Source organism: Argentina anserina, chromosome 3 (genome assembly GCF_933775445.1).
Source record: "Argentina anserina chromosome 3, drPotAnse1.1, whole genome shotgun sequence".
NCBI lineage: Eukaryota > Viridiplantae > Streptophyta > Magnoliopsida > Rosales > Rosaceae > Argentina > Argentina anserina.
The window spans coordinates 168,033-193,919 of NC_065874.1; the positions used below are offsets into that span (position 1 = coordinate 168,033).

A 25,887-nucleotide genomic window follows, 5' to 3' on the forward strand; every position below is an offset into this window, starting at 1 on the left:
TAACATTTAATTGATTTACATTATGGCAGCTGGCTTCCATAGCATAGTGGTAGTGCGTTCGCTTCGTAAGCGAAAGGTCGCGAGTTCGATCCTCGCTGGGAGCTGGTTTATATTTTTGGCATACAACTGATACAAGGCACATGCAACACACCGACTCCAATAAAAAAGCTAGCTAGGTTCTTTCACTAGTACATGGTAGTGACTGAAAACAGACCCCAAATTAATTTAAACCAAATCAATTTGCAAATTTAAGAATGCGGCAATTTGTTAACACAGCAACGCCCTAAATCCAATGAAAGCTAAGTTCTTGAACTAGTACATGCATATATAGTAGAGACTGCTAGTACTCATCATGAATTCATGATTACTAGCTAGTAGCTCGATCATGTTGCAACTGCTTATTGTTTCCAACACTGATTCATCTGTTGTTATCATCATACTGGGAATGTGATGCCTGTATGTGCTCACCATTTGCCATTGCAGCAACAGCATTAGCCTGCTGGGGCAAAGATGTCACAACACCATTGGATGTGGACGCCTCCTTCAAGTATCCAAAAAAGCCATGGTGATGAAAAGGAGCAAAGCCAGCGAAAGAGCCTGCTGCTGCAGCTGCATGATACTCTGCCGCAGTCATTGCCCTGGTACTAGTCTTCATCAAAGTTTCGGACCTCATGGAGCCACGATCACCCTCCATCTCGCGGAAGCGGTGGAGGTAGAGAGTGAGGGGCTCGATGTAGTCGTCGAAGCCAAGCTTGCTCATTGCCCACAGGACGTCTTCAGCAGTAATGGTCTTGCGCTGCTCGCGCTGGCAACGCTCATTGGCCTCTCCAGTAATGAAGCTGATGTACTCGGAGACACACTCTTGGATAGTTTCCTTGGCGTCGTCTGAGATCTTGGCATGAGGGGGCAGGATCTTGCGCATGATTCTGATCACATTGGCTATGGGCATGAAACGATCTTGCTCTCGCACGGTGCATTCGTTATCATCAGCAGCAGCAGCGGCGGCGACACCATTGTTGGTGATAGCAGCAGAGTTATTCTTGGTGTGGTTAATGTCAGCCAACCTCATGTTGATATCTGATCGTTTCAGCCCTGACATGGAAATACCATTAATGCAAGCTCGATCATGAGTCATTTTGAATTTATTTGAGTATAATTTTTAGTGTACATGCATGCATTCTGGGACCTGGAACCTTGGGAAGAAGAAGCAGTATCGAGTTCGATCGCATTAACTGACGGGGTTTATGGATTAGAGGAATGAATTAGTGGGTTAGCTAGCGCGCCAGTACTAATTAATTAAGTCAAGAGTCAAGACAAGCCTAGCTCGCTGAATCAAGAGAGGAGAGAAAGAAACCGCTGCAACTTCATGCAGAAATCGAGAGGCATCTAGCCCCGGCCATCTATGAGACAGACAGGTGGAGTGGGCCCCAGTCCACGGTGGAGAATGTATGCATGGTCGCCACTTGTTTCGAGTGGGGTTAAAAATTGCATGAAAGATGACTGCCACTTGTAAATAATCTTCAAACACTTTTATCACCCCCCCCCCCCAAAATTCATCTTCATTTTTCTACCCATCTAAGTTGACGCCACATCGGTCATCCACCAAAACTAATTACAATCAAATGTATAGTTACGATTACTTCTCAAACTAGTATAAACGAATGATTAAAACTCGCTCTATAGACCCAAATGAATATGATAATCAGCGATCTAGGCTTAAAGGTCCGAGGGGCGAAGGACAAAGTGAGATATGATGTTGATTTGTTGAGGGGAGAATGTGGGATTTGATGTTTGTTGAGGTTGATCAAGGGATAAAGATAATTAAAACAGATTCACTTCAATGGAAATGAAGATACGGGAATTCATTCGATTCGGAGGCCAGCTAAAATGTGTCACTTCAATGGAAATGAAGATACGGGAATTCATTCGATTCGGAGGCCAGCTAAAATGTGTAGAGTTTGTTTCTAAAACAAGCATCTTGACATGGATATATATACATATCCATGCGAGAGATTCAATTTTTGATGACATATATGTAATCATTCAAGCGAGAAACAAAGAAACATCAAAAGTCGTTTTAGAGTCAATAGAAATGTATCAAAATAATAACAATAAGGAGCATTAATAGATTAACATTACCGGAGGTTGCGTTTTGGGTCTTTTGGTAGCCGTGGAAACCTCCCCGTTCCATTCCTCCTCTGCTTCTCTCTTTCTCCTCTCTGTTTATCTAATAGCTAGACTTGATTTGAAACTAGTTAGGAGTGAGAAGCTACTAGTTGGCAAGTGTCATCGTTTATAGTGCTCAAAATTCAAAGGTAAAATCCACGTGGCGAAGCGAGTCGAACGAGGAGACCAGTAATAAATGGTATCTTTTACTGCTGGACAGCATGATGATGCCATAATTTAACGAATGGGCTTTCATCAGTGGCCCATCTTTCAAACGGAAATGGGGATGCACCCTTCCGACCGGCAACATTCAATTACCATCTTTAAAGGGTTCATCCGTTCATATTAACATCTTGTTCGTGCCCTTGTCCAGCTTCCCTCTTTCGCTTCAATGCTGCTCATCCCTGTCATCTTGGTAGCAGTTTTCATAAAGCTTCATCAGGCTTCCAAATAATATAACCCTGCATATATGTATATGCACTTCGAGTGAGGGATTTTTTTTAAAAATGTCACTTAACAAACTTCTCGATTATATTTTCACATTTTCATCGTTCAACTTTTAGAATCTAATGTATGTTAACATTTCCCCTTTGACAGGGTAATTCCCAGCAAGATTCCCTCTCATTACGATCTCCAGACTGACTAGAGTTAACCAACAAGGCAATGCACTGAGCCGGTAGGGCAGGTTACGTTACCTCTACCTCAGGCGTCACCGAAGACGCTGCCCAAAATAACTCACCAAAACAGTAAAAGCACACTATACGGGACACTTTATCACATCGGGAAAATGAAGCAACACTTTCCCAAATGCGTCTATAAAAGCAACTATAAACTTTCTAAAAAGGATAACGTATTCCTAAGTCCTTAACCTACGAACTTAAGTCCCACCCCGAAATTTAATTTAAACTTCAGAGAGTCATAGGTCGGCACACCGCTGGCCATTGAGCTTAAATCCCGGTTTTTATGCAGGTTAAATGAATTAGAAGTTTAATACAAGTTGCGTGAACAAGACCCTAAGATTTTGTACTCGCAACAATTGACGCTAGAATGAGGGTTTAAACCTCCGACCTTGTGGTTAACAGCCACATCCACTCCCAATAATGACAAATAACGTCACCAATGCCTCAATTCTCACGGGCCTACCACTTGTCCCTTGCAATAAATACTAGACAAACCGCAATAAGCTGGCCACTTTTTGTGGCGTGTCTCATATATTTTTACTCCGGGCATTTCTTGCTGGGGACTTTGGAGACTTGCCAGTACACCCCGGATCCATGGATGCTCCGACTGCTAGTTAGTCTTCGGGCCTAGCACTAAGATCCTAGGTCACTCGCCAATTTGCTCAGGATACATGGATGCTCTAACTACCAATTAGCCTCCGAGCCTAACACTGAGATCCTAGGTCGCTCACCAATTTACTCCAGATTTATGGATGCTCCGACGGTTAGTCAGCCTCCGGGCCTAGCACTGAGATCTTAGGTTGGTCGCCAATTTACTCCAAATCTATGGATGCTCCGACTGCTAGTCAGCCTCCGGGCATAGTAGTGAGATCCTAGGTCATTTGCCAATTTGCTTCGGATCCATGGATGCTCCAACTGCTAGTCATCCTCCGGGCCTAGCACTTAGATCTTAGGTCGATTGTCAATTTTCTCCGGATCCATGGATGTTCCGACTGCTAGTCAGCATTCGGACATAGCGCTCTCCAACTTGGGAATTCGCCGCAATGGTAACTTAAACTCCTCAACCAATAAATCTCTTTGACTGGGGATTTGAGGACTTGTTAACACTTCCCCCTTGAACGGGTAATTCCCAACTGCGGACGTCCTGGTGCGCAATGACGACACAAATGGTGCCAGTAGTGCTCCCCCTCCCCGTGCTCGTGTCTGTGCTCGCTGGAGCTGCAACGCCAACCAGAATCTCAAAATTTCCACACGGTGTCCAGAACCTTCAAATTTCGAGATTCTAGCCGGCACAGACATGAGCGACGGGAGGGGTGAGCACTGCCGGCACCATCTGCGTCTTCATTGCTCATCAAGGGTCGTCGGAATCGCCGAATCCGCACCATGCGGACGACGTAGACGTCCGCAGCTGAAAAACCCTATATATATTTATATAGGGAGGCATTCAGAAACGAACGTCCGCAACTCTCCAAAAGTGCAGACGTCTAAGTTTTTTCGACCGATCACACGCCGGCGACAACGTTTCCGTTGCCGAAGGAACAACATATACATCCTGGACGTTTCGAGGAGATTAGGTTTCGAGGTTATAGGTATTAATCTCACTTGAAATTTCAAGTTCATTGGAGTTGATAACAAACCAGTTGTCAACAGTTACACCGGTAAGAAAAAGCTCTAGGTAGTTGGACACCATCCAGCAGCAGAAAATCCGTCGTTGGCGTGTGATCAGTCGAAAAAACTGAGACGTCCGCACTTTTAGAGAGTTGCGGACGTCCGTCCTTGATCGGGTATATATATACCCTCTAAAGAGCCTGATCAATGCCGCCGATACATTAATAAGATTCACAAACAGAACGACTCCTTTAAGAGTGAGTCTTTGCACACCTTGGTAGTTTCCTTCAGCACATAATAACTAATAGTCTATTAGTCCACCTATGAAATTCAAGGAGAAAACAAGTAAAGCTAGCTCCAACATAGATATAACACATCTAGACGAAAACTAAAATCATAAAGTCAGGCAGGGCTGAAGATTGACATCTGGTACACTGAACACTATCCATAGATTTAACCTTCAAAGAGCAGGAGAAACCACTACTCTCGTTCTCTCTGCAGCTTCATTTGAATTTAACACTGATGGCATTGTGGCACAAGTTAGAAGACGAGTGTCGACTGTGTCGCTGAGCACACACTGTTGGGACTCTTTTTCACTCTTGATCTCCATCAGGTTGTCTGTGCAACTAGAGCCGTTTCCCAGATTGCTTGAAGGACTAAAGCCCTTCCCCAGATTTAGACGTCCGTTTTTGTAGAGCAACTCTAATTCATTAAAGTATTGACATGTCTTAGCATTTGCAGGACGTTCTTTGTCAACTGTGATTGCCTTTCTGAAGTACTTGTTCATGTTTTCCCATTTCTCTTTACACTTCCTTCCAGTGCGATCATAACCCATACGGTTCATCCCTAGAGCTATCTCCTCCCATAGAGATTTAGCACCACAATTATTTGGGGAGTGAAATCTGTCTTCCAAACTAGTACGCAGCTCTATAAGTGCCTGTATTTCAGCTGGGAGCCATCTTTTATCACTAGGTGTTGCGCTCCCCTTGACAGTTGCTGTGTCTTTGGGAAGATAATCATTTTGTTCCGCATATTGATGACCATGATTAAAACCAAGAGGTACTAATGCTGCTGGTTGTGATACAACTGGTGTTGATTGGGGAACTTGAACATGTTGATGGCCAAAATTAAAATTAGAACTAGGAGGTACTGATGCTACCGGTTGTGCTACAATTGGTGCTGGTTGGGGAACTTGAACACATTGATGGTCATGATTAGAACTAGGAGGCATTGATGGTAATGGTTGTGCTACAACTGGTGCTGGTTGGGGAACTTGAACATGACCGCCCAACAAATTCTGTACAAAGTTAATGAGGGCAAGGCTGCGCGATGTGTCTTGGGCTCTGACCTCCTCATCCCTTGTGATTCTCTCCAACTCCTGCCGCTTCCAGGCTTCTTCTTTGGCAATTCTCTCTTTCTCCTTGTCTTGTACCATCTCTATCAGCTGCTGATGCATCTGCTCTTGCTTCTCCATCATTTTGTTTACCAGACCTTCCAGAAAATGCTCAAGCCTTTCAAGCCTTTTGCTCTTTCTAATTGCACTAGTTTTAGATGATGTCCTTTTTCTCTTCCGCTTCCAGTTCAAGAACTCTCCATCTTGTGCTCTAAAGTACTCACCAATACCATTATGTGGTGACATGCTGGAGATAAAAACATACCAAGTCACCATCACATTCTCACCTTAAAGGCTCAGAAACACACTAACACAACAGTTCCAGGACTCGTACCAAAAAAGATAAGTTGCAATAAACATGTGCTTATCATGTAGTTTAACCAAAATATACAAAATATTGTAAGAAAGAAACCATTTTTAGGAACTAAAACAAGTTGCTAACTTAACAAGTTGCTAAAACTCACTACGATGCTAAGTTAGCAACTAGTTTTAGTTCCATAGTGTACACCATTTTAATTACTGGATTTTCCAAATTAGCTTTTACAGTAGCAGACTAAATAGAAGATGGATTCCCTTTTAAAGTTACCATTTTTATTTGCTGGACTTGAAAAAAAAACGACACACACATCCATCAATGTTAACAAAGAAAAAAGAAAAATAAAGGAAAAGATGAAATTTTTATTTGAAGCGAGAGAGAAGAAGAAGAAGAAACAGACCCGGGCGCGAGTTGGGCGGACGGATCAGCATCATCCGGTAGAGCAGACCTGCCGTTGCACCTGATACGGAGCTTCTGAGGCGTCATAGCAGCATCAAACACAGCTTGGTGCGTCTCAGAAAATGGCGATATCTGCGCCGGGAACTCCTCTTCTGCTATCGCTGCTGCTTCTGGGTCCGGCATATTCCGGCCGCCGGTGTTTAACACCTCCATAGCCTCCACCTTCCGACAGTAAAATCCAGAAGTTTTTGGTAATTTTATTAAAAAATGGGAAATGGAGAAGCAGGAAGGTAATAGCGGCGAGGGTTTGTTGGGTTGGGAGCGGGTGAAAAATGGAGGAGGAGGGAGGCGCCAGATAGGTTTGGTAAAAAACAAACAAAAGTACTGTAGTCATTGCTAGGGTAAAATGAAGTTTAGAGTCGCCTCACGCGCGAGCAGAGGAGCGTGCGCACACACCATGGTCAACATTGTCGACAGAGACTTGGGCTGCTGGAAGAATTTGAATATGATTGAGGACATGATTAATGGTTCATCCAAGTCAAACCGGAATTGGAGAAAATGGGAAAGCTACTGAGTTATACGAGCGACGAGTATGGAGGTGTGATCGTCCAGATGGATGGTGACTCGTCTATGGACTCTCCCACTTTCGTTTCATCTCTCAACTCTTCACTCGCGCTTTGGAAGCAGCAGGTAGGTTACACCTTCATTCTTGAGTCTGTTTGTCTCTGAATTCTGATGGAGCTGTGTAAGTAATATTGTGGTGTAGGGGAAGAAGGGTATTTGGCTAAGGTTGCCTATACAACAAGCCTACCTTGTTGAAGCTGCTGTCCAGGTCTAGCTGCTTAGCCCCTTCTTTAACTCTTCCATACATCATCATCATCATCATCTGCTTAACTGAGTTAACTCAACTGAAATTGAAACACTGTACTGGAATGCATTGCAGCGAGGATTCTGGTACCACCATGCGGAGCGTCATTATCTGATGCTGGTGTATTGGATCCCCAAATCTGACCATACTCTCCCTCAAAATGCCACACATCGACTCGGCATTGGTGCTTTTCTTATTAATCATAACAGAGAGGTATACATATATACTCTATCCAACACTCTCGATCACTAGATTCTTCTGCCATATATTCATGCCCTGTCTGCTTTAGTATTCCTCCTCTGTCATGTACACAAGAATTATTACATTGCCTACAAATCCCTTTCACTGTATTTGTTTGCTTAATTTCCACAGAAGTACTCAAATGGCTCAAGTTTTTGGATTTGTAAAATTTAATTGTAGGTGCTTGTAGTCCAAGAAAAGGGAGGAGAATATGGGGGGAAAGGCCTGTGGAAGCTCCCTACTGGAGCTGTTGATGAGGTGTGTGCAGTATTTGGTTTTGTATTGTCAGAGTTCTGAGTGTGTCTATCCTACATTATAGTTCTTTCATCAATGTGCAGGGGGAAGATATATATGCAGCAGCTGTGAGAGAGGTTAAAGAAGAAACAGGAGTAAGTATTTGCTTTGCCATTACCCTGCTTTTGATTACACTGAATTCAAATACTAGCTTATTAATAATGCCATCCTCTTCGTGCTCTTGCTTTCTGTTTTTCTCTTCAGATTGACTCCGAGTTTGTAGAAATTCTAGCTTTCAGGTAATATGTTTGCTTAGAAATACTACATTGTTTACATTTAATCTACAGGAATTACTCGATTTGGTGTAAATTTGATCCTGCCACGTTCAAGTTTATAAACTAAGAGTGGAACCCAATGTTACATTATGAGGATAGTGCACTAGGCTCATGTGCTATATATGAGATTGTAAAGAATATACAGAACATAAGAAGGAAGTTGGGGAATAAATAATTTCAATTGCTAATGGGTTCTATTAAAGGTTTACAGCACAAATATGTAAATTAAGGAAAACAAGTCCATTCAATCTCATACAGGAAGGCATGATGTATTGTCTTAGGACGTGTTTTTATATGCATTTCAATTCACTTTATATAAACCTGAGTCCTGATATGAACAGATGAACTCCATACGAATGTCGTCTGCTACATACTTGGGATATTATAACCTTCTTAATTACAGTCCTTACACTTTGCAGACAGATCCATAAGTCGTTTTTTGAGAAGTCAGATTTGTTTTTCCTGTGCATGTTGCGACCCCTCTCCTTTGATATCCAGAAGCAGGATCAAGAGATAGAAGCAGCCAAGGTAATATTCAGTTAATGGGGGTAATATGAGTAAATTCAACACCAAACAATCTAAAATTCTACCTCATCAAGTCGTCATCATTTGTTTTCCCATATTCTCCTCTAAACATAGTAATCTATAGTTCTATAGTGGCTTTACATATGGTTACTGCAACTCTGGTAATCTGTAAATATAGTTGCTACATGAATATTGGCTGAGAATGAGGGATTATAGAGGTGCATGCATGTACTCGACCACATGGAATAGCTCTCTTGCACTGTACAAATTATGTTGTTTGTGATGGATTGCAGTGGATGCCATTAGAGGAATATGCAGCTCAACCGTTTGTCCAGAAATATGAGTTTTTGAGGTATCTCCATGACATATGCAAAGCAAAGATAGATGGGAATTATACTGGATTTTCTCCAATTCCTACAAGAAGTTATTCCGTACAGAAGAGCTACTTGTACTTGAATGTTACTGAAGCACCCAAGAAACATAGTAAACTTTGATCATATGAACTTATAAAGTACTTCATTCACGAAGAATTTTAAATGCAGAAAACTAATCAATGTGAACTCATGAAGCATAAGAATTTTGTGATCGACTGTATGTATTCATAAGAAGAGCAAAGGTATCTCAAGAGGAATAAACTTCATTCACACTTTTGCGCTGTGGTATTGTTGTATAGAGGTTTTCGATTCTTCTGAGTTTCAGTTGGGGTTTTCACATCGGTTGCCAAACCAGCAACTTGAAGAAATCTGATGAAGTACCATGTCAAGTCAATCTGCCACCATTCGAGGCCCTGTCGAGCTGAGTAATCAAAGGCGTGGTGGTTATTGTGCCACCCTTCTCCAAGTGTAGGCAATGCCAACAACCTATTTGCAGAAATCAAATTACTATTCTTTCATGTAAATCACAAACTAGCTACTTTACTTTTCCTTAATTTGGATCAATTGCATATATGTACCAGTTGTTTCTAGACAAATCACCGGTATCCCATACTCGCTTTCCCCAAATGTGACCAACTGAATTCACAGAAAAAGTCACATGGAAACCAACTACTGTCCTTACACCCTGCAAACAAAGCCAAATGAATGAAATGATCCAAAAACTAAATTCATGAGTAAAACAAAACAAGGTAGAAAGTAGCAGTACTGCAATGGCATCCAGCCCTTCCATTTCAATTTGAAACTATGTAACTGCGTAGTGCGTACTTCATAATTACAACGTCATTATGAAGTAATTGAGCAACTCTAGCAGTAGCAGATCCCAAACCACAATAGAGCACGGGGAATTCACCCCAAACCACAAATTTGATCTATTTGTTACTTCATAATGTAACTGCATACCCTCGTGCGCATTTAAAGTATGTAATTTCAACGAGAGAAATAGTATTACCGTTCCCCAAACCAAATAGGGAAGTCCTCCTAAAGCATAGAACAAAACTCCAAGAGCAACTGGATGAAGGAGGTAAGTACGATGGATAAACCTATAGTACGCCTGCCTTCTTAAATCATCAGCATTCTTTAGTCTCATACTATACTGCAGTGTCATTGTATCAGTTTATAATTAAGCCAACAACAAAACCATGATTTGTTCAGAGAGAGAGAGAGAGAGAGAGAGAGAGAGAGAGAGAGAGAGATGACGTACGCTTTCAAACCTCAAACGGTGATTGAAGATCCAACCAATATGACTAAACCAGAGTCCCTTAATGGGGCTATGAGGGTCTTTCTTTGTATCCGTATATTGATGATGGTACCTGTGTGTGCTAACCCATTCAATCGGGCTTCCCTGCAAACGAGATCAAGCTAGGTTATACATAGCTAGATGCTCCAGAAGACTAAATAGCTGATTAGTATGTAAGCCTTTTAATCAATGTTGTGCGCATGCACCTGAAGCGTGAGAACACCGCAATAGGCGAAAAAGTATTCCAGCCATTTTTGAAGCTTTAAACTCCGGTGTGCAAGATTCCTATGGTAACCTAGAGTAATACCTAGACCTGTAAGAAAATATAGTGCCACGAACAGAGAAAATGCACCCCAGGTGAACTGAAATGGGGCCAAAAGAGCGAGGCAGTGTATAGATGTAACAATGATCAAAGTCAGAACATCAATGAAGTTCCACTCCCTCCCAAGAAATTTTACCAGGCTTGTCACTCTCCAATCTACCATTGATCGGAACCGCCACGAGAGCACGTATGTGCTCCGATCCGATCTGTTTGAAACAATCAAGTAGTCGGAATCCAAACAACACCCATCAAATGAAGAGTGAAATTAAGATTACAACAGTTCTTGATACGTACACTCGTACAGTAAGGAGTCCCGTTAATAGTAATGTTCCTAGTTCTGTTTTATAAGCTAAATAGCTGCTGTATCTCCTAACCTAGTTAGTTGGTTAACTCTCAGCTGACGTCTCGATCAACAATATAACAAACTTAATGGACTTTGAGAAACTCTCTATTTGCTTAGAGCAAGTCCTCCGCCTTTATTTTATGCTCAGCCTCCAACCGAGCAAGTCCATCTCAAATTACATAACTACCGAATTAATAAGACATTTTTTAGTTTCCTTCAATATCTCACATACATTTTACATAACTGACAAAATTTCTTCTTCTAAAATTCTCAATATGTATATAACAAATTCATGCATATTGTGTAATTCATCCTCCTTCAATACGTATTGACATATATGATAACTATACATAACCACAATTGAAGCAAAGGTATCCCAATAGGAATACCTAGACGTTTTATTAAAACTTTTGCTCATTAGTTTTGTTGTACAAAGGCTTGCGTTTCTTCTGGGACTCAGTTGGGGTTTTCACATCGGTTGCCAATCCAGCAACTTGAAGAATTCTGATGAAGTACCATGTCAAATCAATCTGCCACCACTCGAGGCCCAGTCGAGCTGAGTAATCGAAGGAGTGGTGGTTATTGTGCCACCCTTCTCCAAGTGTAGGCAATGCCAACAACCTGTAGTGCCACGAAAGTAGTCGACCAGCTGATTACTATTTTCCCGGGTAATTAAATCAGAAACTATTTTACTTTTATATGGGATTGCATATACATATACTGATATACATACCAGTTGTTTCTAGACAAATCACCGGTATCCCACACTCGCTTTCCCCATATGTGACAAACCGAATTTACTGAAAAAGTCAAGTGGTAACCGATTACTGTCCTCACACCCTGCAAAGAATATATATATATGCCACATGAAAATTTCATCAAAGAAAAAATTCAGAGTAGAAATGCAATTCCTTCTGTTAATTGCAATAGGATTCATAACTAGTTTAACTGTCTGAGAGAAATAGGTGTATTACCGTTCCCCAAACCAAAAAGGGTAGTCCTCCTAAAGCATAGAATAGAACTCCTAGACTAACCGGGTGAAGTAGGTATGTACGATGGAGAAATCTATAATAAGCCTGCCGTCTTAGATCATCAGCATTCTTTAGTCGTCTTTCGTACTGCACAATGTCAAGCCATTACTTTCAAACCAACAACAAAACTTTTATTTGTTCAGCAAAGATCGATTATCAAGTACATACACTGTGAAATCTTAGACGATAGTTGAAGATCCAACCAATATGACTAAACCATATTCCCAATATGGGGCTGTGAGGGTCTTTCTCTGTATCTGTGAACTGGTGATGGTACCTGTGTGTGCTAACCCATTCAACAGGACTTCCCTGCAAACAAGATCAAGGTTCCAGAATGATATGAATATAACGCAACAAGATCTAACAAATTAGATTGTCAAGTCTCTAATTAGCATTGTAGTAACACGCACCTGAAGTGTGACAGCACCGCAATATGCAAAAAAGTATTCGAGCCATTTTGGAAGTTTTAAACTCCGGTGAGCAAGGTTCCTATGGTAACCTAGACTTATACCTAGACCCGTAAGAAAATAGAGTGCCACGCACAGCCAAAATGCACCCCAGGTGAACTGAAATGGGGCCAAAAGAGCAAGGCAGTGTAAAAATATAACTGCTATCCAAGTCAGTACATCAATGAAGTGCCATTCCCTCCCAAGAAATTCCATCATTCTCCAATTCACCATTGAAACAAGTGAGAACTCACGACACAGGCAGAATTGAAGGAAAGCAATCGAGACCACCAAATGAGAGCAATTGGAGCACTTGATAATAATTACAGTGATTCCCTTTAAGTACTAGTCTAAACCCTTATGAATTTATAAGCTAGCTACTTGTCCTATCTAACAAGCAATGCGGTTACAACTGTCATAACAGAATTCCCAACTGCATAGCATTTCCTTCTAAGTAGTACGTAGTCTCCACAGACTCCTTATCGTGCCTAAACTCGATGACCTTAACGTCAGAACTCAGAACATATATGTCTCGATCTTTTGTTTTCTCACGACCCATCGTTGGTGATGAACAAATGATCTATATAATCAACCTGTTTAAACTCCCTTTCAATTCATACAGCTAGCAGATATAGCCAGTTGGAGAGAGATTTGAATTTAAGAGTATACTAGCCTGCATGTAGTGATGTAGAGTAAAGCAAGTAATAATATGAATATTCTTGCACAATAATGCTCGCGAGAGAATTCCCTTTGCTCTGTCACAATACTTTGAGTCATATGTAGGAGATATATTTATGCACTTGTATTCAAACAGAGAACTACAATTTTCAATTCTTTGACATGGGGTAAAATTAAGAAGCAACTATTAGCGGTATTAGCCCATACCAACTCGACGTGGTTAAAAGTAAATAATGTTAATCGTTGTTTTTAGAAGCAGTTTTTATTGAAAGCTTAATAAATATTAATATTTTTCTGTAAATTCTCAAATAACTCATTTATCTATAATCATTTTTAATATGTTAAAATAAAATCATGCCTTTTTGTATTGATCATATTTATAATAGTTTTGTTTAAAATTTAAACAAATAATTTATTTATCGATAATACTTGTAAAATTAATATTTACCAAACACAAATCTGTTTTAAGTTAAAGTTGATTTTTTGTACAGTACAGTAAAAACATATTTTTTTATTATAAAAGTGGCAGGAATATCAAACTAGCCGGAGTCATTCTTGTAGAACCATTCGCCTCCTCCCATTCATGATTTAAAGAATCAACTGAGGAGGTAGATCCCTGAAAATGGAAGATGAACCAACAATGGTCGCTACAGCTGAAAGTAATGTCGAGAGTGAGGTGAAGCTACTTAGTGCTATCAATGACCAGTACGGCGGTGTCATCGTCGACATCACCGATCCTATCGACCCTGCCTCCTTCCTTTCATTTCTCACCTCTTCAATTGCGCATTGGAAACTTGAGGTTTGTGCCCACTTCTAATCAACTTCAGTTTCATATTTTCTTAGCTAGTAGGAATGAATGAATGTAAATTGTTGGTGCAGGGGAAGAAGGGTGTTTGGATCAAATTGCACATCCAGCGAGTCAATCTTGTAGAACCTGCAGTGATGGTCATCATTTGCTTCTTAATTTCAATAGTGTAGTTCGTTATATGCATGATTCATGATTGAATTGGAAATAATATTGCAGAACGGATTCTGGTATCACCACGCAGAGCCTACTTATTTGATGCTCGTCAATTGGATTCCTCCTTCTCCTCACACTATTCCTGCCAATGCCTCCCACCGTGTCGGAATTGGTGCATTTGTTTTCAATCAAAACCGAGAGGTATATACCCCCCTCAAGCTTATCAATTCTATGCAAAGTAGTAATGTAGTATCCGAGTTTGCCTTAAAATGCTGCTGCGATCACACACATTCACTTTTGCACCGACTCTCATTTGTATTGCTTCTTTAAAATAGTCTTGGATCGCGTCCAAAGTTATTTGTGTCATATGTACGTATTCGTTTATCTGAGTTGGCAGCTGATATTTTGACTCTAGCTAGCTAGCTGCAGTCTTGGCTGAATTTTGCGTTCCTGAAATGTCATAAACGATATAGGTGCTAGTAGTTCAAGAAAAGAGCGGACACTTCCAGGGGACAGGTGTGTGGAAATTCCCTACTGGGGTTGTCGATGAGGTGTGTGCATTTCACTATGAGCATTGGTTTTGTATTTCTAAAGCAATGGGGTATTCTCTATTATAACTTAACTATATCATTAAACTTCATCATCTCCAGGGAGAAAATATCTATGCAGCTGCTGAGAGAGAAGTAAAAGAAGAAACTGGAGTAAGTATACTTCATGCAGTTACACATAATTCTTCCTAATCTTGTGGAAATTTGAGCTTCATGCAGTAATCATGTGGTTTTGTTGGTATATTTGATTCTGGCTGTCTGTTGTTTCAGATTGACACAAAGTTTGTGGAAGTCCTCGCATTCAGGTATGATGTGTACTTAAGAAAGTAGTCTGTATTTAACCCTCAAGGTGCCACAAGTAGTTCATGTAATGAGCACGAACATTCTATAAACAATGACTTGCAATGATACGACTGTCCCTACATCGATCAATAAAGCAAATTAGCCCTGCTGCCATGAGCAAATTAGCCCTGCTTATCTGTTGAGTTTATTGTGTGATTCTCAATATCGATAATTTCAGGTTTTGAACCTTTTCGTTTTATTCTTTTGAAAACTCTACTTTTCTTTTGATTTTTAGTGCTAAGACATTATAATAGTCCATTTACATATCTGACCACATATATATTGCAGACAAAGCCACAAGTCATTTTTTGAGAAATCAGATTTATTCTTTGTATGCTTGTTGCAAGCCCTTTCCTGTGACATCCAGAAGCAAGAACAAGAGATAGAAGCCGCTCAGGTAAGCATATAGTCGAAAATAAACTTTAGTTTACCTTGACATGCATGGTTCTTACCAGCTAGTCAATATTTCCTGAACCTCATTCCATACTCGCAGTGTGTTTGACCAAACAATGTTATATTGTGAACTACACTCAAAATCTGTAATTATCTATCTTAAACGTGTACTACTGGTATAGCAATCATAATCATTTTCTGCATTCACAGCTAGAGAGTATCTATCTTGATGATTGAATATGAACTGCTTTCTGATTGTTAATTTCTGAAATTCAAGGGCTAGAATGGCAGCCTGATTGTTTTTTTTTTTACTGCAATTGATGTGCGCATTCATTTTGTTATATATTTACTGTAACTGATGTGCGTTTTGCTGCATTCAAACTTTTTATTTTTTCAACTCTGAACAAGCTACTCAGATTGTTGCTAGCTCCTAATTAAAATGTGTTTTACTTTGTTTGTAATGGGTTTCAGTGGATGCCATTTGAAGAATATGCTGCTCAACCCTTTCTCCAGAACAATGAGCTGCTAAAGTACATGAGTGAAATATGTAAAGCAAAAATGGAGGGGGAGTATTCTGGATTTTCTCCGGTAACTACAACTAGTCTTTCTGGAGAGAAGAGCTACTTGTACTTGAATAGTGGTGGAGCACCAAAGCGAGACGGTGAAGTTGAACTGTGATTCTAGCATCAGTTGAATATCCATCAAAGATTTCATGATTCTAGTCAACCTTACAAAAAAAAAAAAAAGTTTATGCATCAAAGGTTCACTTTCGAGTCTTTCACCCTAATTCCTTCAAGAAAAACAGATTGGCCCATGCAGGTCTCAAACCTTCGACCTTCGCGTTATTAGCACGACGCTCTAACCAGCTGAGCTAATAGGCCTGTTGAAATCTTTGGTCATAGAGTCCTTTTTTTAACCGATCATTAGTCCACTAGACCGATGTCCATCTCAAGTTGATTATATCAGCTTAATTATTTCAGAATGTGTATGAGAGAATGAATTATGACGCATTACCTTTTAAATCAACGTAATAGTCAGTCACTCACCCCGCAAACATTCTGTCCTAATCCCCCTGCTTAATTACGCCATCATGCAAATTAATATTTGATTGGTAGCAATTGTTGATACATCAATCGCATATTTATAATAACATTAATCAGACATCCATATACATTGATGGACTAGCTGGTAAAAATTTAGTATTCGATCAAGTTAATTATCGGTACAAGATTATAAGCTCGACATTAGCTCCCTGGCATCCGTATACATATGCAGCGAAGACCTTGAATGAGTTGAATCCTTGATATCAATTAGTTACTAGTTAGTATCGACCAAGAAAACAAATAAAAACTGGTGTTTTTGTTATCTGAAGTACTAATTAAGCACGAAAAGGATGGTACAAATGCAATTGGCAGGACATTTTCAATCCTGATTCACGCAATATACAATTAACATGTCAATTTCAAAAGAATTCTCAGTAAAAACCATTAATCACACATAAATTCATTAAGCTAGCATTGAAACAATTAATCGAAAGTGTATGTGGTAAGGCACACTTTGATCGAGTCGATCGATATATCTATCTGATTTTAGTTACTTGCACGGCGCCTATATATGTTTCTTAAAATGTATCTGTATGCTCACACCGCAAGCTTGATCGATGTCGATTGCTTAGCTATATCTCGAGAGAATTGCACTCTCCAACAAAATGGCTGGAAATGGGAAATATGACTTCAAATACTGGTTTTGCATAAATCTCATGGGCTAATCAGCTTGATTTACTAATTCTCTCTTACCTCTAGCTATGTTAGTTCTTGTTCTTAAACACCATCTCAGATAATCATTATTCTAAGTTGTGTAAGCCAGTTTTGGGAATTTCAGCATGCTTAGGAAATTTAGTTGACCAGTCAGCTGTCACTAATATGTTCCAATTAGAAAATTGAAGATTGTTGCAGAGTAAGTGTAATGGGGCTACCTACCTAGAAAATTAGATAACACAAATGTGTGTGTATAGGTGCGAGGTACGAATAAGAATAATGTTCGACCATGTTTTCTAACCTACCTAAGCTAATAAGTATCAAACATGGATCAGGTGCTGCTTGTTGATTACTGAAATCGTCTGAGACTGGAGGTGAAGATCTATTTACGGACGTGTCTGGGTTGAAAGAAGAAGCTCGATCTACGTATTAATGTAGTAAAGTAAAGCGGATTATATATGTGTCATTGTCCCTTAAACTCTGTTGAACACAAGAATACGTACAAGATAAGAGTAGGCTACCAACCAACAAATTAACTTCCCCTCTAACTTTCCTACTTCTATTCTTCCTTGCATTGTCCTCTCTACTCCACCTTCTCAATCTCTCTATAGCACCCTCTTCATACTATGACCAAAGAAACCCCTAGACACCAATTCGGGGATGTCGACTATTGACAGGCAAACAAAATTTTGAGGTGGGCAAAGCGGTAACTCGGCTAGAATAATCAATACAGAAAAGGATTAGCTGATAAAATCAATAAATTATATCAAAGGTATTGGCTAGCTTTGGAGCGAGGATCCTCCTATATATGCTATCGCGTGCAAACTAATTCCTGCATCATATTAAACGTAAAACAAGCACAAACAAAATGAACTTATACTTTTGCGGCTGCCACAAGCTTCTGAGGAATAGCATCAACATGTCCTACTACAATATCTTCTTCTTCATCTTCTTCTTCTTCTGCTGTCTCATCACAGTTTCCATGGCGGATGATCATGATCAAGTAGCAGTACTGCAGCAGCAAAACCCGTTACACCAGATACTCTCCAGCCGAAAGGATCTGGTGCAGATTGCTGGATACGGAGAAGAGAAGCTTTCTACGGTACTAATTACTGGCTCCGTCCATTGTGAAGAGGCTTGTAGTCTTTCTGATGACCATGAACATCAAGCTCATCAGCTTCATCTTCATGCATGGCCTGTATCAGGTAATCTTTCTAATTCTTTTACATATGAAAAACTTATTTGAACTCTATTTTATCATGCATATTTTTATGTGTATATATGTGAGCAATGTCATCATGACATCATATATGTATACGGATTCCATTGCCAATCAAGTAGTTCACTTCCGTCTCTCTTTCTCTCGTACTTCTGTAGTTACCTTACGTATATGTAGGCGCGTTTGTTCAAGTAATTCATATCGCTACTAGCTGCATGTTATTGATAATCAAACTAGATAAATCGAGTGTCCTTCATGCTCTTTTTGAGAAGCATCATGCATGTTAATGGTAGGCTGCTGGAAAAGGCCATGGTTCTAGCTAGCTTTCCTTAAAAAACAAATATGTACAGTAACTTATATTTCACTTTCGACTGCCTTGGCAATATTGTCACTCCTATTGAGAATCCAACCGAAAACATCGATTTGTTTATATCAGCTTCTTGATTGAAACTTAAAACCAGAAATATCTCTTCACCGCGATTTTGGATTCATTGCAACTCACTCATTGTTCCATGCGTCTATGCATCAATTGGTTCAATTCTAAGATCGAGTCTTGATTCAGTTAGAAGATTTCATATGTGATACAAAACTATTTACCGCTTGTTAGGCAACACTTTAGCATGTTTTGTTTGATTAAGTAGATTTCATATTGCTTTTTGTGTTTATCAATTATGATTTATGTTTTTAGCCCGATCAGAAGAAGAAACAACCACTCCTTGAAAACCAAACTCAACATATAATTTCTCTAACCCACTTAAACTAAACCTGAGGTTAGGTATGAATGATCACTTTTGCTCTCTTTTAGTTTTGTCATGAAGGCTAGTAGGGGGGTCGCCCTCGTATATTCAGAACATTCCTTTCATACATGTGTATATGTTAATATTGCATAACTGCTCTCTAAAGCAATCACATAAAATTTTGATGTGCAAGTTGGACCAGTGAAAATCAACGATACTGAAAATGATTTTGACATATATTTCAAGGGACAATTCATGAGGCTTGTACAGCATGTAGCGTAGAGAAACTGGAACCAGACCTCAGCACATCAGCATCTTACTATTACTCTCGATCTTACAGAAAGCAATTCACAATCAGCTTTGAAAAACAATCAAGATTAAATTAACATATATATATATGACTTGAATGCTAAGCAAAAACATCATCTAAATCTATGATATTCTTTAATAAGTTGATATAGGGTCTGTTGGAAACGACCATTCAGCTGAAAAAGAATTGAAAAGATTTCTCTGTATGAATTCAATGCAAGACAACCATTTAATATAATCTAAATTTAAATTGACAAACCATACAGAACATGGCATCTAAACTATTGCCCCAGCATTTTCATCTGACGGCAGATCATGTAATCATTTTCGCTAGATATGAGGCTGCTGATACTCAGCACCAACATTCATCATCAACATCATTGGTTATCTCAAATTCTGCAGGTGCCGTGGTGTCTGTGAATTGCCGTGTGGGTGGGAGAAAAAGGAAATCAAGTCGGTCACAAGGTGTTACAGATGAATATGGAGATTTCATGATTGATCTACCTTCCGATCTACATGCGGTTCCCAACTTGGACAAACTATGTTGCGCCAGAGTAATTCGTGTACCAAAGAACACACAGTGCAAAGCAGCATTTGTAAAGAGGCACAAGGGGCTAAAATTATCATCAGTTGGTAATGGTATTAGAACCTACAGCACTGGAAGGATAAGATTCCAGAATTTGACTCCTAAGCCTTCACAATCATGCATTGAGAAAGCAAGCAACAACAAACAGATGTAAACCCATTCTTAGTAACTAAAGAGACAGCTCATCTGGAAGGCGCTTCAGTCACAGCATTGAGATACAGTGGTTCGAATTCTATTGAGAGAGAGTGGTAAGAATTCTACTTACCACATGTATATAGCTGAAAGTGTGATCATCATGTGTGTATACCTATATAAATTCATAGCATGACAGAGATCATGCATGTAAACATTACAAAACCTCATATTTGGTTGTATAGACTACAGCTTTGGGCCATGAATTAATACCATATAAGTTTTGCAATATGAGATGTGATATCAACCAGCCTTGAGGTTTGCAGACAGTTTAGGTTAGATGATATGACTAATGGAAATGACATGAGAATCCTAAGAGACTACTAGTTCACCAAACATAAAAACAACCACTCACACTTTAAGCACTCTTCTGGTCAGCTTCAGAGACTATGTATTTTGCAACATCAGCACAGCAGGTGAGCTCATCCGCTTTCTCAGGGATTTCAATGGAGAATTCTTCCTCAAAGGCCATAACAAGCTCCACCCTGTCCAAACTATCAAGGCTCAAGTCCTTCTGGAAATGAGCTGTTTCAGTAACCTGTTTCAAGGGTCACATTGGCATCTCAAATTTCTCTCAGTCTTGTTAAAAATTGGTTGAAATTCAAGAGTATTAGCCATGAAGCTCATCAATAAGTCAATGAATACTCAATAGCCACAACTCAACATGATGTGGCGTAATGTGAACATGAGTGCCTCCATTCAAATAAGTACAGTAATAGGACTCAGAGACAGCAGAGGGAAAGAAGCTAGAAGGAATGGAACAAGTACCTTAGATGACTCAATTCTATCAAACTTCTTCACCAGTCCAACCACTCGGTCCAAAATCTGATCAGTGTTGGTGATTGTTGATGCACACAGATGGCGACTCAAACACTTGGGCACATTGCCTCCTCTTTCAGCCAGCATCAAGTTTTGTGGTGAAGTCCCAATCCTCACGTACCACAAGATGGAATTTTTAACGCTTTGCATCTTGAATTACCTGAAAGCATCAAGAACTCAAATTTACTACAAATGATAGATCCAAACCAAGTCCCACCAGGCTTGTTGGCTTTATCAGTGAAACAGATGAATACTTGCATTCAAGATACAACAGTTGGGTATTTTTGCTGGATTTAGAAGCTGGGTTTGGCAGTACTCAATGTCGACGAATATGATAGGAGTGAAGTGACAGAGCCCAGATCAATTAAGAGGTAGCTAGTAGACAAAGAGACAAACATAGCTAAGACTTGAGATGAAAGTAGAGAGACTGATCACTCACGAGGGCTGATGCTGCTGCTCCTCCGTGTTCGCTCAAGAACAAAGGGCTCTGTGTGGCTGCGTTTTTCTTCAGGTCGCTTTGCTTTTCTTCAGGCCTGCCTATATTCTCTTACACAAAAAGCCCAACATATCAAAGTCCATTTTAAATTATATTTGTCTTAACGCTATGATTATGATTACCTAAAACCATCGATCACAAATGATGTAACACTGTTCTTTTTCCTTCTTCTTATTGGAATTGGCTTTAATTGAATGTTGGATAAAACCCAACTTGTGGATTAGCCCACTCTGATCACGTGGGGAATGCATGCCTAGGTTAATTAGGATATATATATGCTAGGGTATATATATATGTGTTGTGCCGTCAACATATTGGGAGAGAGAGGGAATTTGTAATCAACCTAAGAGCAAAGGCAGTAGCTGCCAAGTTTGGGTTTTGAGTTAGAGGGTTTTAGTATAAATCTCTATTGTATTCTCTCCAATTGATTATAGTAGAAGTTCTCGCCGGCTCCGAAAGTGGACGTAGCTCAATCACATTGATTGGGTGAACCACTATAAATCTTGTGTTCGTGTGTTTGTTTTTCTTATCATTGTTTGGTTGTTCCATTATTTCCAATACTGCTGTTTGTTACGCTTCCGCACAACAAACTGGTATCAGAGCACTTGTTCTGAACTGGGAGTTGATTATTGATTGGAAATCATGGGTGACGGTGATGATAAGAAGAAGAAAGATGGCTCGTCATCTTCGGGTTCTTCACGAGCTAGACCATCAATTGGTAGTGCCAAATTTGAAGTTGAGAAGTTCGATGGAACAAATAATTTTGGCATGTGGCAGTGTGAGATGATGGATCTCTTGGGTCAACAAGAATTGGATATTGCTCTTGAAGACAAACCGAAAGATATGGACGATGCAGAATGGAAACAGATTAATAAATGGGCTTGTGGTTCTATCAGAATGTGCCTTGCTAAGGATCAGAAGTTCTTTATTATGAAGGAGACTTCGGCAAAGGAGCTGTGGAAGAAATTAGAAGACCAGTACATGGTGAAGAGTGCTGAAAATCGGTTTCACCTGAAGAGGAGACTTTTCCGTTTCGACTACAGACAAGGTATTTCTATGCCTGAGCACATCAGTGATTTCAATAAGATAATTGCAGATTTGGTTAATTTGGATGTCCAAATTGATGATGAGGATAAAGCTTTATGTTTGCTAAATTCCCTTTCTGATGATTATGAACATTTGATTACAACATTGTTGCATGGAAAGAATGAAGTGAAATTTGATGATGTGTGCAATTCTTTGATTAATAATGAGTGTCGAAAGAAGGAGAAACAATTGCAAAGCAGGGTGTCAGGTGAAGCACTTGTAGTCAGAGGAAGATCTGATGACAGAAAGTCTGGTGGAAATAGAGGTAAATCTCGTTCCAAGTCAAGAAGTAAATTTCCTGCAAAAGATGAGTGTGCCTTTTGTCGTCTAAAGGGGCACTGGAAGAAAGATTGTCCCAAGTTGAAGAATAGAGACAAGAAAGGTTCAGAAGTGAATGTGGCAAAAATTGAAGATGATGATGACTTTGATTTTGCTTTGAGTGCAGATTACTTTGAAGACATTGAGATTGATTTTGCTTTGGCAAGTTTATTGGCACTTGATTATTCTGACAGATGGATAATGGATTCTGGTTGTACCCACCACATGTGTCCTAACAGGGAATGGTTCTCTACTTTGAGGGAATTGGATGGTGGACTTGTTCTCATGGGTAATGATAGTCCTTGCAGAACTAAAGGGCTTGGTACAGTTCGTCTGAAGATGCATGATGGGAGTGCTAGAGAATTGACAAACGTTCGGTATGTTCCGAACTTGAAGAAAAATCTGATTTCTTTGGGAACTTTGGAGTCAAAGGGGCACAAAATTATATTGGAAAATGGTGTTGCTAAAGTTGTTTCTGGTTCACTTGTGATTATGAAGGGTACTAGAGAAAGAAACTTGTATTTTCTACAAGGAGGTGCAGTTACAAGTGAAACAGCAGTTTCTGAGACTACAGATGATGCAGACACTACCAGATTATGGCACATGCGTCTTGGACATGCTGGTGAGAAAGCAATGCAAGGATTGGTGAAGCAAGGCTTGTTGAAAGGTGCAAAGACTTGCAAATTGGAGTTCTGTGAACATTGTGTTTTGGGAAAGCAGACTAGAGTGAAGTTTGGTACAGCGATTCACCAAACTAAGGGAGTTTTAGATTATGTTCACACAGATGTATGGGGACCTACAAAGACTACATCTATGGGAGGTAAGCGGTATTATGTTACTTTTGTTGATGACTTCTCTAGAAGAGTATGGGTGTACACCATGAAGCATAGAGATGAAGTCTTAGATATATTTGTGAAGTGGAAGAAGATGATTGAAACTCAGACCGGTCGAAAAATTAAGAGGCTCAGATCAGATAATGGTGGTGAGTACAAGTCTGATCCGTTCTTGAAATTATGTCAAGATGAGGGCATTGTGAGGCACTTCACAGTTAGTGGAACACCGCAGCAAAATGGGGTAGCAGAACGCATGCATCGAACTTTGTTAGAGAAGGTTCGATGTATGTTGTCTAATGCTGGATTAGACAAAAAGTTCTGGGCAGAGGCAGTTACATATGCAGGCCATCTTATTAACAGGCTGCCTACAGTTGCAAATGATGGGAAAACTCCTATGGAGGTATGGTCTGGAAAACCTGCTACTGATTATCATTACTTACATATTTTTGGTTGTCCTGCTTATTATCATGTCAGGGAATGCAAGCTTGATCCAAGAGCAAAGAAAGCTATTTTTATGGGTTTCAGTGATGGTGTGAAGGGATTCAGGCTATGGTGTCCGGATACGAGAAAAACTATTGTGAGCAGGGATGTTACATTTGATGAGTCTGTTATGTTTAATCAGAGTGAGCAGAATATTTCTCAGAAGCAGAAGGTGGTTGTAGAGAGCTTGGAGCAGGTGGAGCCTAAGGAAAAAGATGATCAAGCTCCAGATGAATCAACCAATGAGGATAGTAGTATTGAAGTAGAGGCTCAAGCTCAGGAGTCTCCACAAAAGGATGAACCTATTGCAGTTAGAAAGGGAAAAAGAGATGCTCCAAAGCCTGCATGGCTTAATGATATGGTGACTTATGCACTTCCAATGACTGAAGAAGAAGTTCCTACTACCTATGAAGAAGCTGTGATACATTCAGATCAGGTGGAGTGGGAAAAGGCTATGGGTGAGGAGATGAAGTCTCTTTACAAGAACAAGACTTGGGAGTTGGTTCAGTTACCACATGGGAAGAGAGCAATTGGCTGCAAGTGGGTATTTGCTAAAAAGGAAGGATCAAGGTACAAGGCTAGATTGGTAGCAAAGGGCTATGCACAGAAAGAAGGAGTAGACTACAATGAGGTATTTTCTCCAGTTGTGAAACATTCATCTATTCGTATTCTTTTAGCCTTGGTTGCACAGTTTGATCTTGAGTTAGCACAGCTTGATGTTAAAACTGCTTTCTTACATGGTGAATTGAAAGAGGAGATTTATATGACCCAGCCGGATGGTTTCAAAGTTGCCGGTAAGGAAAAATTGGTTTGTAAACTGCATAAATCTCTATATGGGTTGAAGCAATCTCCTAGGCAGTGGTACAAACGATTTGATAAGTTTATGTCTGGTCAGAAGTACACAAGAAGTCTTTATGATCCATGTGTTTATTTTCGCAAGCTACAGGATGGAACCTTCATTTATTTGCTCTTATATGTTGATGATATGTTGATTGCATCTAAGAGCAAGGTGGAGATAGATAAATTAAAGTCACAGTTGAGTTGTGAATTTGAGATGAAGGATTTGGGAGAAGCAAAGAAGATTTTGGGCATGGAAATTGAAAGAGACAGATCTAAAGGCAAGGTTTGTTTATCACAGAAACAATATTTGAAGAAGGTACTACAACGGTTTGGCATTGATAATGAAACTAAACCTGTAAGTACACCTCTTGCCTCTCATTTCAAGCTTAAATCTTCTATGTCTCCTAGTACAGATGATGAGAGAAAATATATGGCTAAAGTTCCATATGCTAGTGCTGTTGGTAGCTTGATGTATTGCATGGTGTGTACTAGACCAGATATTTCACAGGCCTTAAGTGTAGTGTGCAGATATATGCATAATCCAGGTAAAGGCCATTGGCAAGCTGTGAAGTGGATTCTACGGTATATTCTTGGTACTGTGGATGTTGGATTAGTTTTTCAGCAGGATAAGATGAATCATTGTGCAGTTGGATATGTGGACTCTGATTACGCAGGTGATTTGGACAAGTGCAGATCAACTACAGCTTATGTATTTA

At 39.8% G+C, this 25,887-nt stretch overlaps 8 protein-coding genes and 2 non-coding genes across 10 annotated transcripts; 4 read left to right on the forward strand and 6 right to left on the reverse strand.

The window, feature by feature from the left end:
• The first annotated feature begins 32 nt into the window (after positions 1-32).
• On the forward strand, positions 33-104 carry TRNAT-CGU (transfer RNA threonine (anticodon CGU)). The gene has a single exon. It is a non-coding gene; the product is annotated as a tRNA-Thr (tRNA).
• Positions 105-418: 314 nt separating this feature from the next.
• LOC126789407 (nuclear transcription factor Y subunit B-6) lies at positions 419-2,433 on the reverse strand. The gene is given in 3 exon segments (XM_050515555.1): positions 419-1,092; positions 2,327-2,366; positions 2,368-2,433. Coding segments are annotated over 3 exon segments (780 nt in total).
• A 2,229-nt stretch (positions 2,434-4,662) lies between these two features.
• LOC126789404 (trihelix transcription factor GTL1) lies at positions 4,663-6,879 on the reverse strand. The gene is made up of 2 exons (XM_050515552.1): positions 6,564-6,879; positions 4,663-6,094 (listed from the first exon to the last, which is right to left on the reverse strand). The coding sequence occupies exons 1-2, from the start codon at positions 6,773-6,775 to the stop codon at positions 4,915-4,917; spliced, it is 1,392 nt and encodes a 463-aa protein (XP_050371509.1). The 5' UTR covers positions 6,776-6,879; the 3' UTR covers positions 4,663-4,914.
• A 215-nt stretch (positions 6,880-7,094) lies between these two features.
• Positions 7,095-9,359, forward strand: LOC126789406 (nudix hydrolase 2-like). Its single transcript, XM_050515554.1, has 8 exons — positions 7,095-7,252; positions 7,329-7,394; positions 7,506-7,643; positions 7,851-7,928; positions 8,009-8,059; positions 8,169-8,203; positions 8,659-8,767; positions 9,058-9,359. Exons 1-8 carry the CDS (start codon positions 7,121-7,123, stop codon positions 9,256-9,258), a joined length of 810 nt encoding a protein of 269 aa, XP_050371511.1. The 5' UTR covers positions 7,095-7,120; the 3' UTR covers positions 9,259-9,359.
• LOC126789405 (palmitoyl-monogalactosyldiacylglycerol delta-7 desaturase, chloroplastic-like) lies at positions 9,280-10,952 on the reverse strand. The gene is made up of 5 exons (XM_050515553.1): positions 10,642-10,952; positions 10,400-10,540; positions 10,148-10,291; positions 9,717-9,823; positions 9,280-9,624 (listed from the first exon to the last, which is right to left on the reverse strand). Exons 1-5 carry the CDS (start codon positions 10,918-10,920, stop codon positions 9,402-9,404), a joined length of 894 nt encoding a protein of 297 aa, XP_050371510.1. The 5' UTR covers positions 10,921-10,952; the 3' UTR covers positions 9,280-9,401.
• Positions 10,953-11,501: 549 nt separating this feature from the next.
• Positions 11,502-12,811, reverse strand: LOC126789397 (palmitoyl-monogalactosyldiacylglycerol delta-7 desaturase, chloroplastic-like). Its single transcript, XM_050515539.1, has 5 exons — positions 12,542-12,811; positions 12,300-12,440; positions 12,075-12,218; positions 11,834-11,940; positions 11,502-11,721 (listed from the first exon to the last, which is right to left on the reverse strand). The coding sequence occupies exons 1-5, from the start codon at positions 12,809-12,811 to the stop codon at positions 11,502-11,504; spliced, it is 882 nt and encodes a 293-aa protein (XP_050371496.1).
• A 1,017-nt stretch (positions 12,812-13,828) lies between these two features.
• Positions 13,829-16,239, forward strand: LOC126786267 (nudix hydrolase 2-like). The gene is made up of 8 exons (XM_050512041.1): positions 13,829-14,054; positions 14,135-14,200; positions 14,280-14,417; positions 14,690-14,767; positions 14,867-14,917; positions 15,035-15,069; positions 15,395-15,503; positions 15,971-16,239. The coding sequence occupies exons 1-8, from the start codon at positions 13,878-13,880 to the stop codon at positions 16,175-16,177; spliced, it is 861 nt and encodes a 286-aa protein (XP_050367998.1). The 5' UTR covers positions 13,829-13,877; the 3' UTR covers positions 16,178-16,239.
• Positions 16,240-16,306: 67 nt separating this feature from the next.
• Positions 16,307-16,380, reverse strand: TRNAI-AAU (transfer RNA isoleucine (anticodon AAU)). The gene has a single exon. It is a non-coding gene; the product is annotated as a tRNA-Ile (tRNA).
• A 1,732-nt stretch (positions 16,381-18,112) lies between these two features.
• LOC126787651 (uncharacterized) lies at positions 18,113-20,530 on the forward strand. Its single transcript, XM_050513540.1, has 2 exons — positions 18,113-18,461; positions 19,924-20,530. Exons 1-2 carry the CDS (start codon positions 18,125-18,127, stop codon positions 20,259-20,261), a joined length of 675 nt encoding a protein of 224 aa, XP_050369497.1. The 5' UTR covers positions 18,113-18,124; the 3' UTR covers positions 20,262-20,530.
• LOC126787652 (acyl carrier protein 3, mitochondrial) lies at positions 20,338-21,676 on the reverse strand. The gene is made up of 3 exons (XM_050513541.1): positions 21,558-21,676; positions 21,068-21,278; positions 20,338-20,837 (listed from the first exon to the last, which is right to left on the reverse strand). Exons 2-3 carry the CDS (start codon positions 21,266-21,268, stop codon positions 20,658-20,660), a joined length of 381 nt encoding a protein of 126 aa, XP_050369498.1. The 5' UTR covers positions 21,269-21,278; positions 21,558-21,676; the 3' UTR covers positions 20,338-20,657.
• Between the last annotated feature and the right edge of the window lie 4,211 nt (positions 21,677-25,887).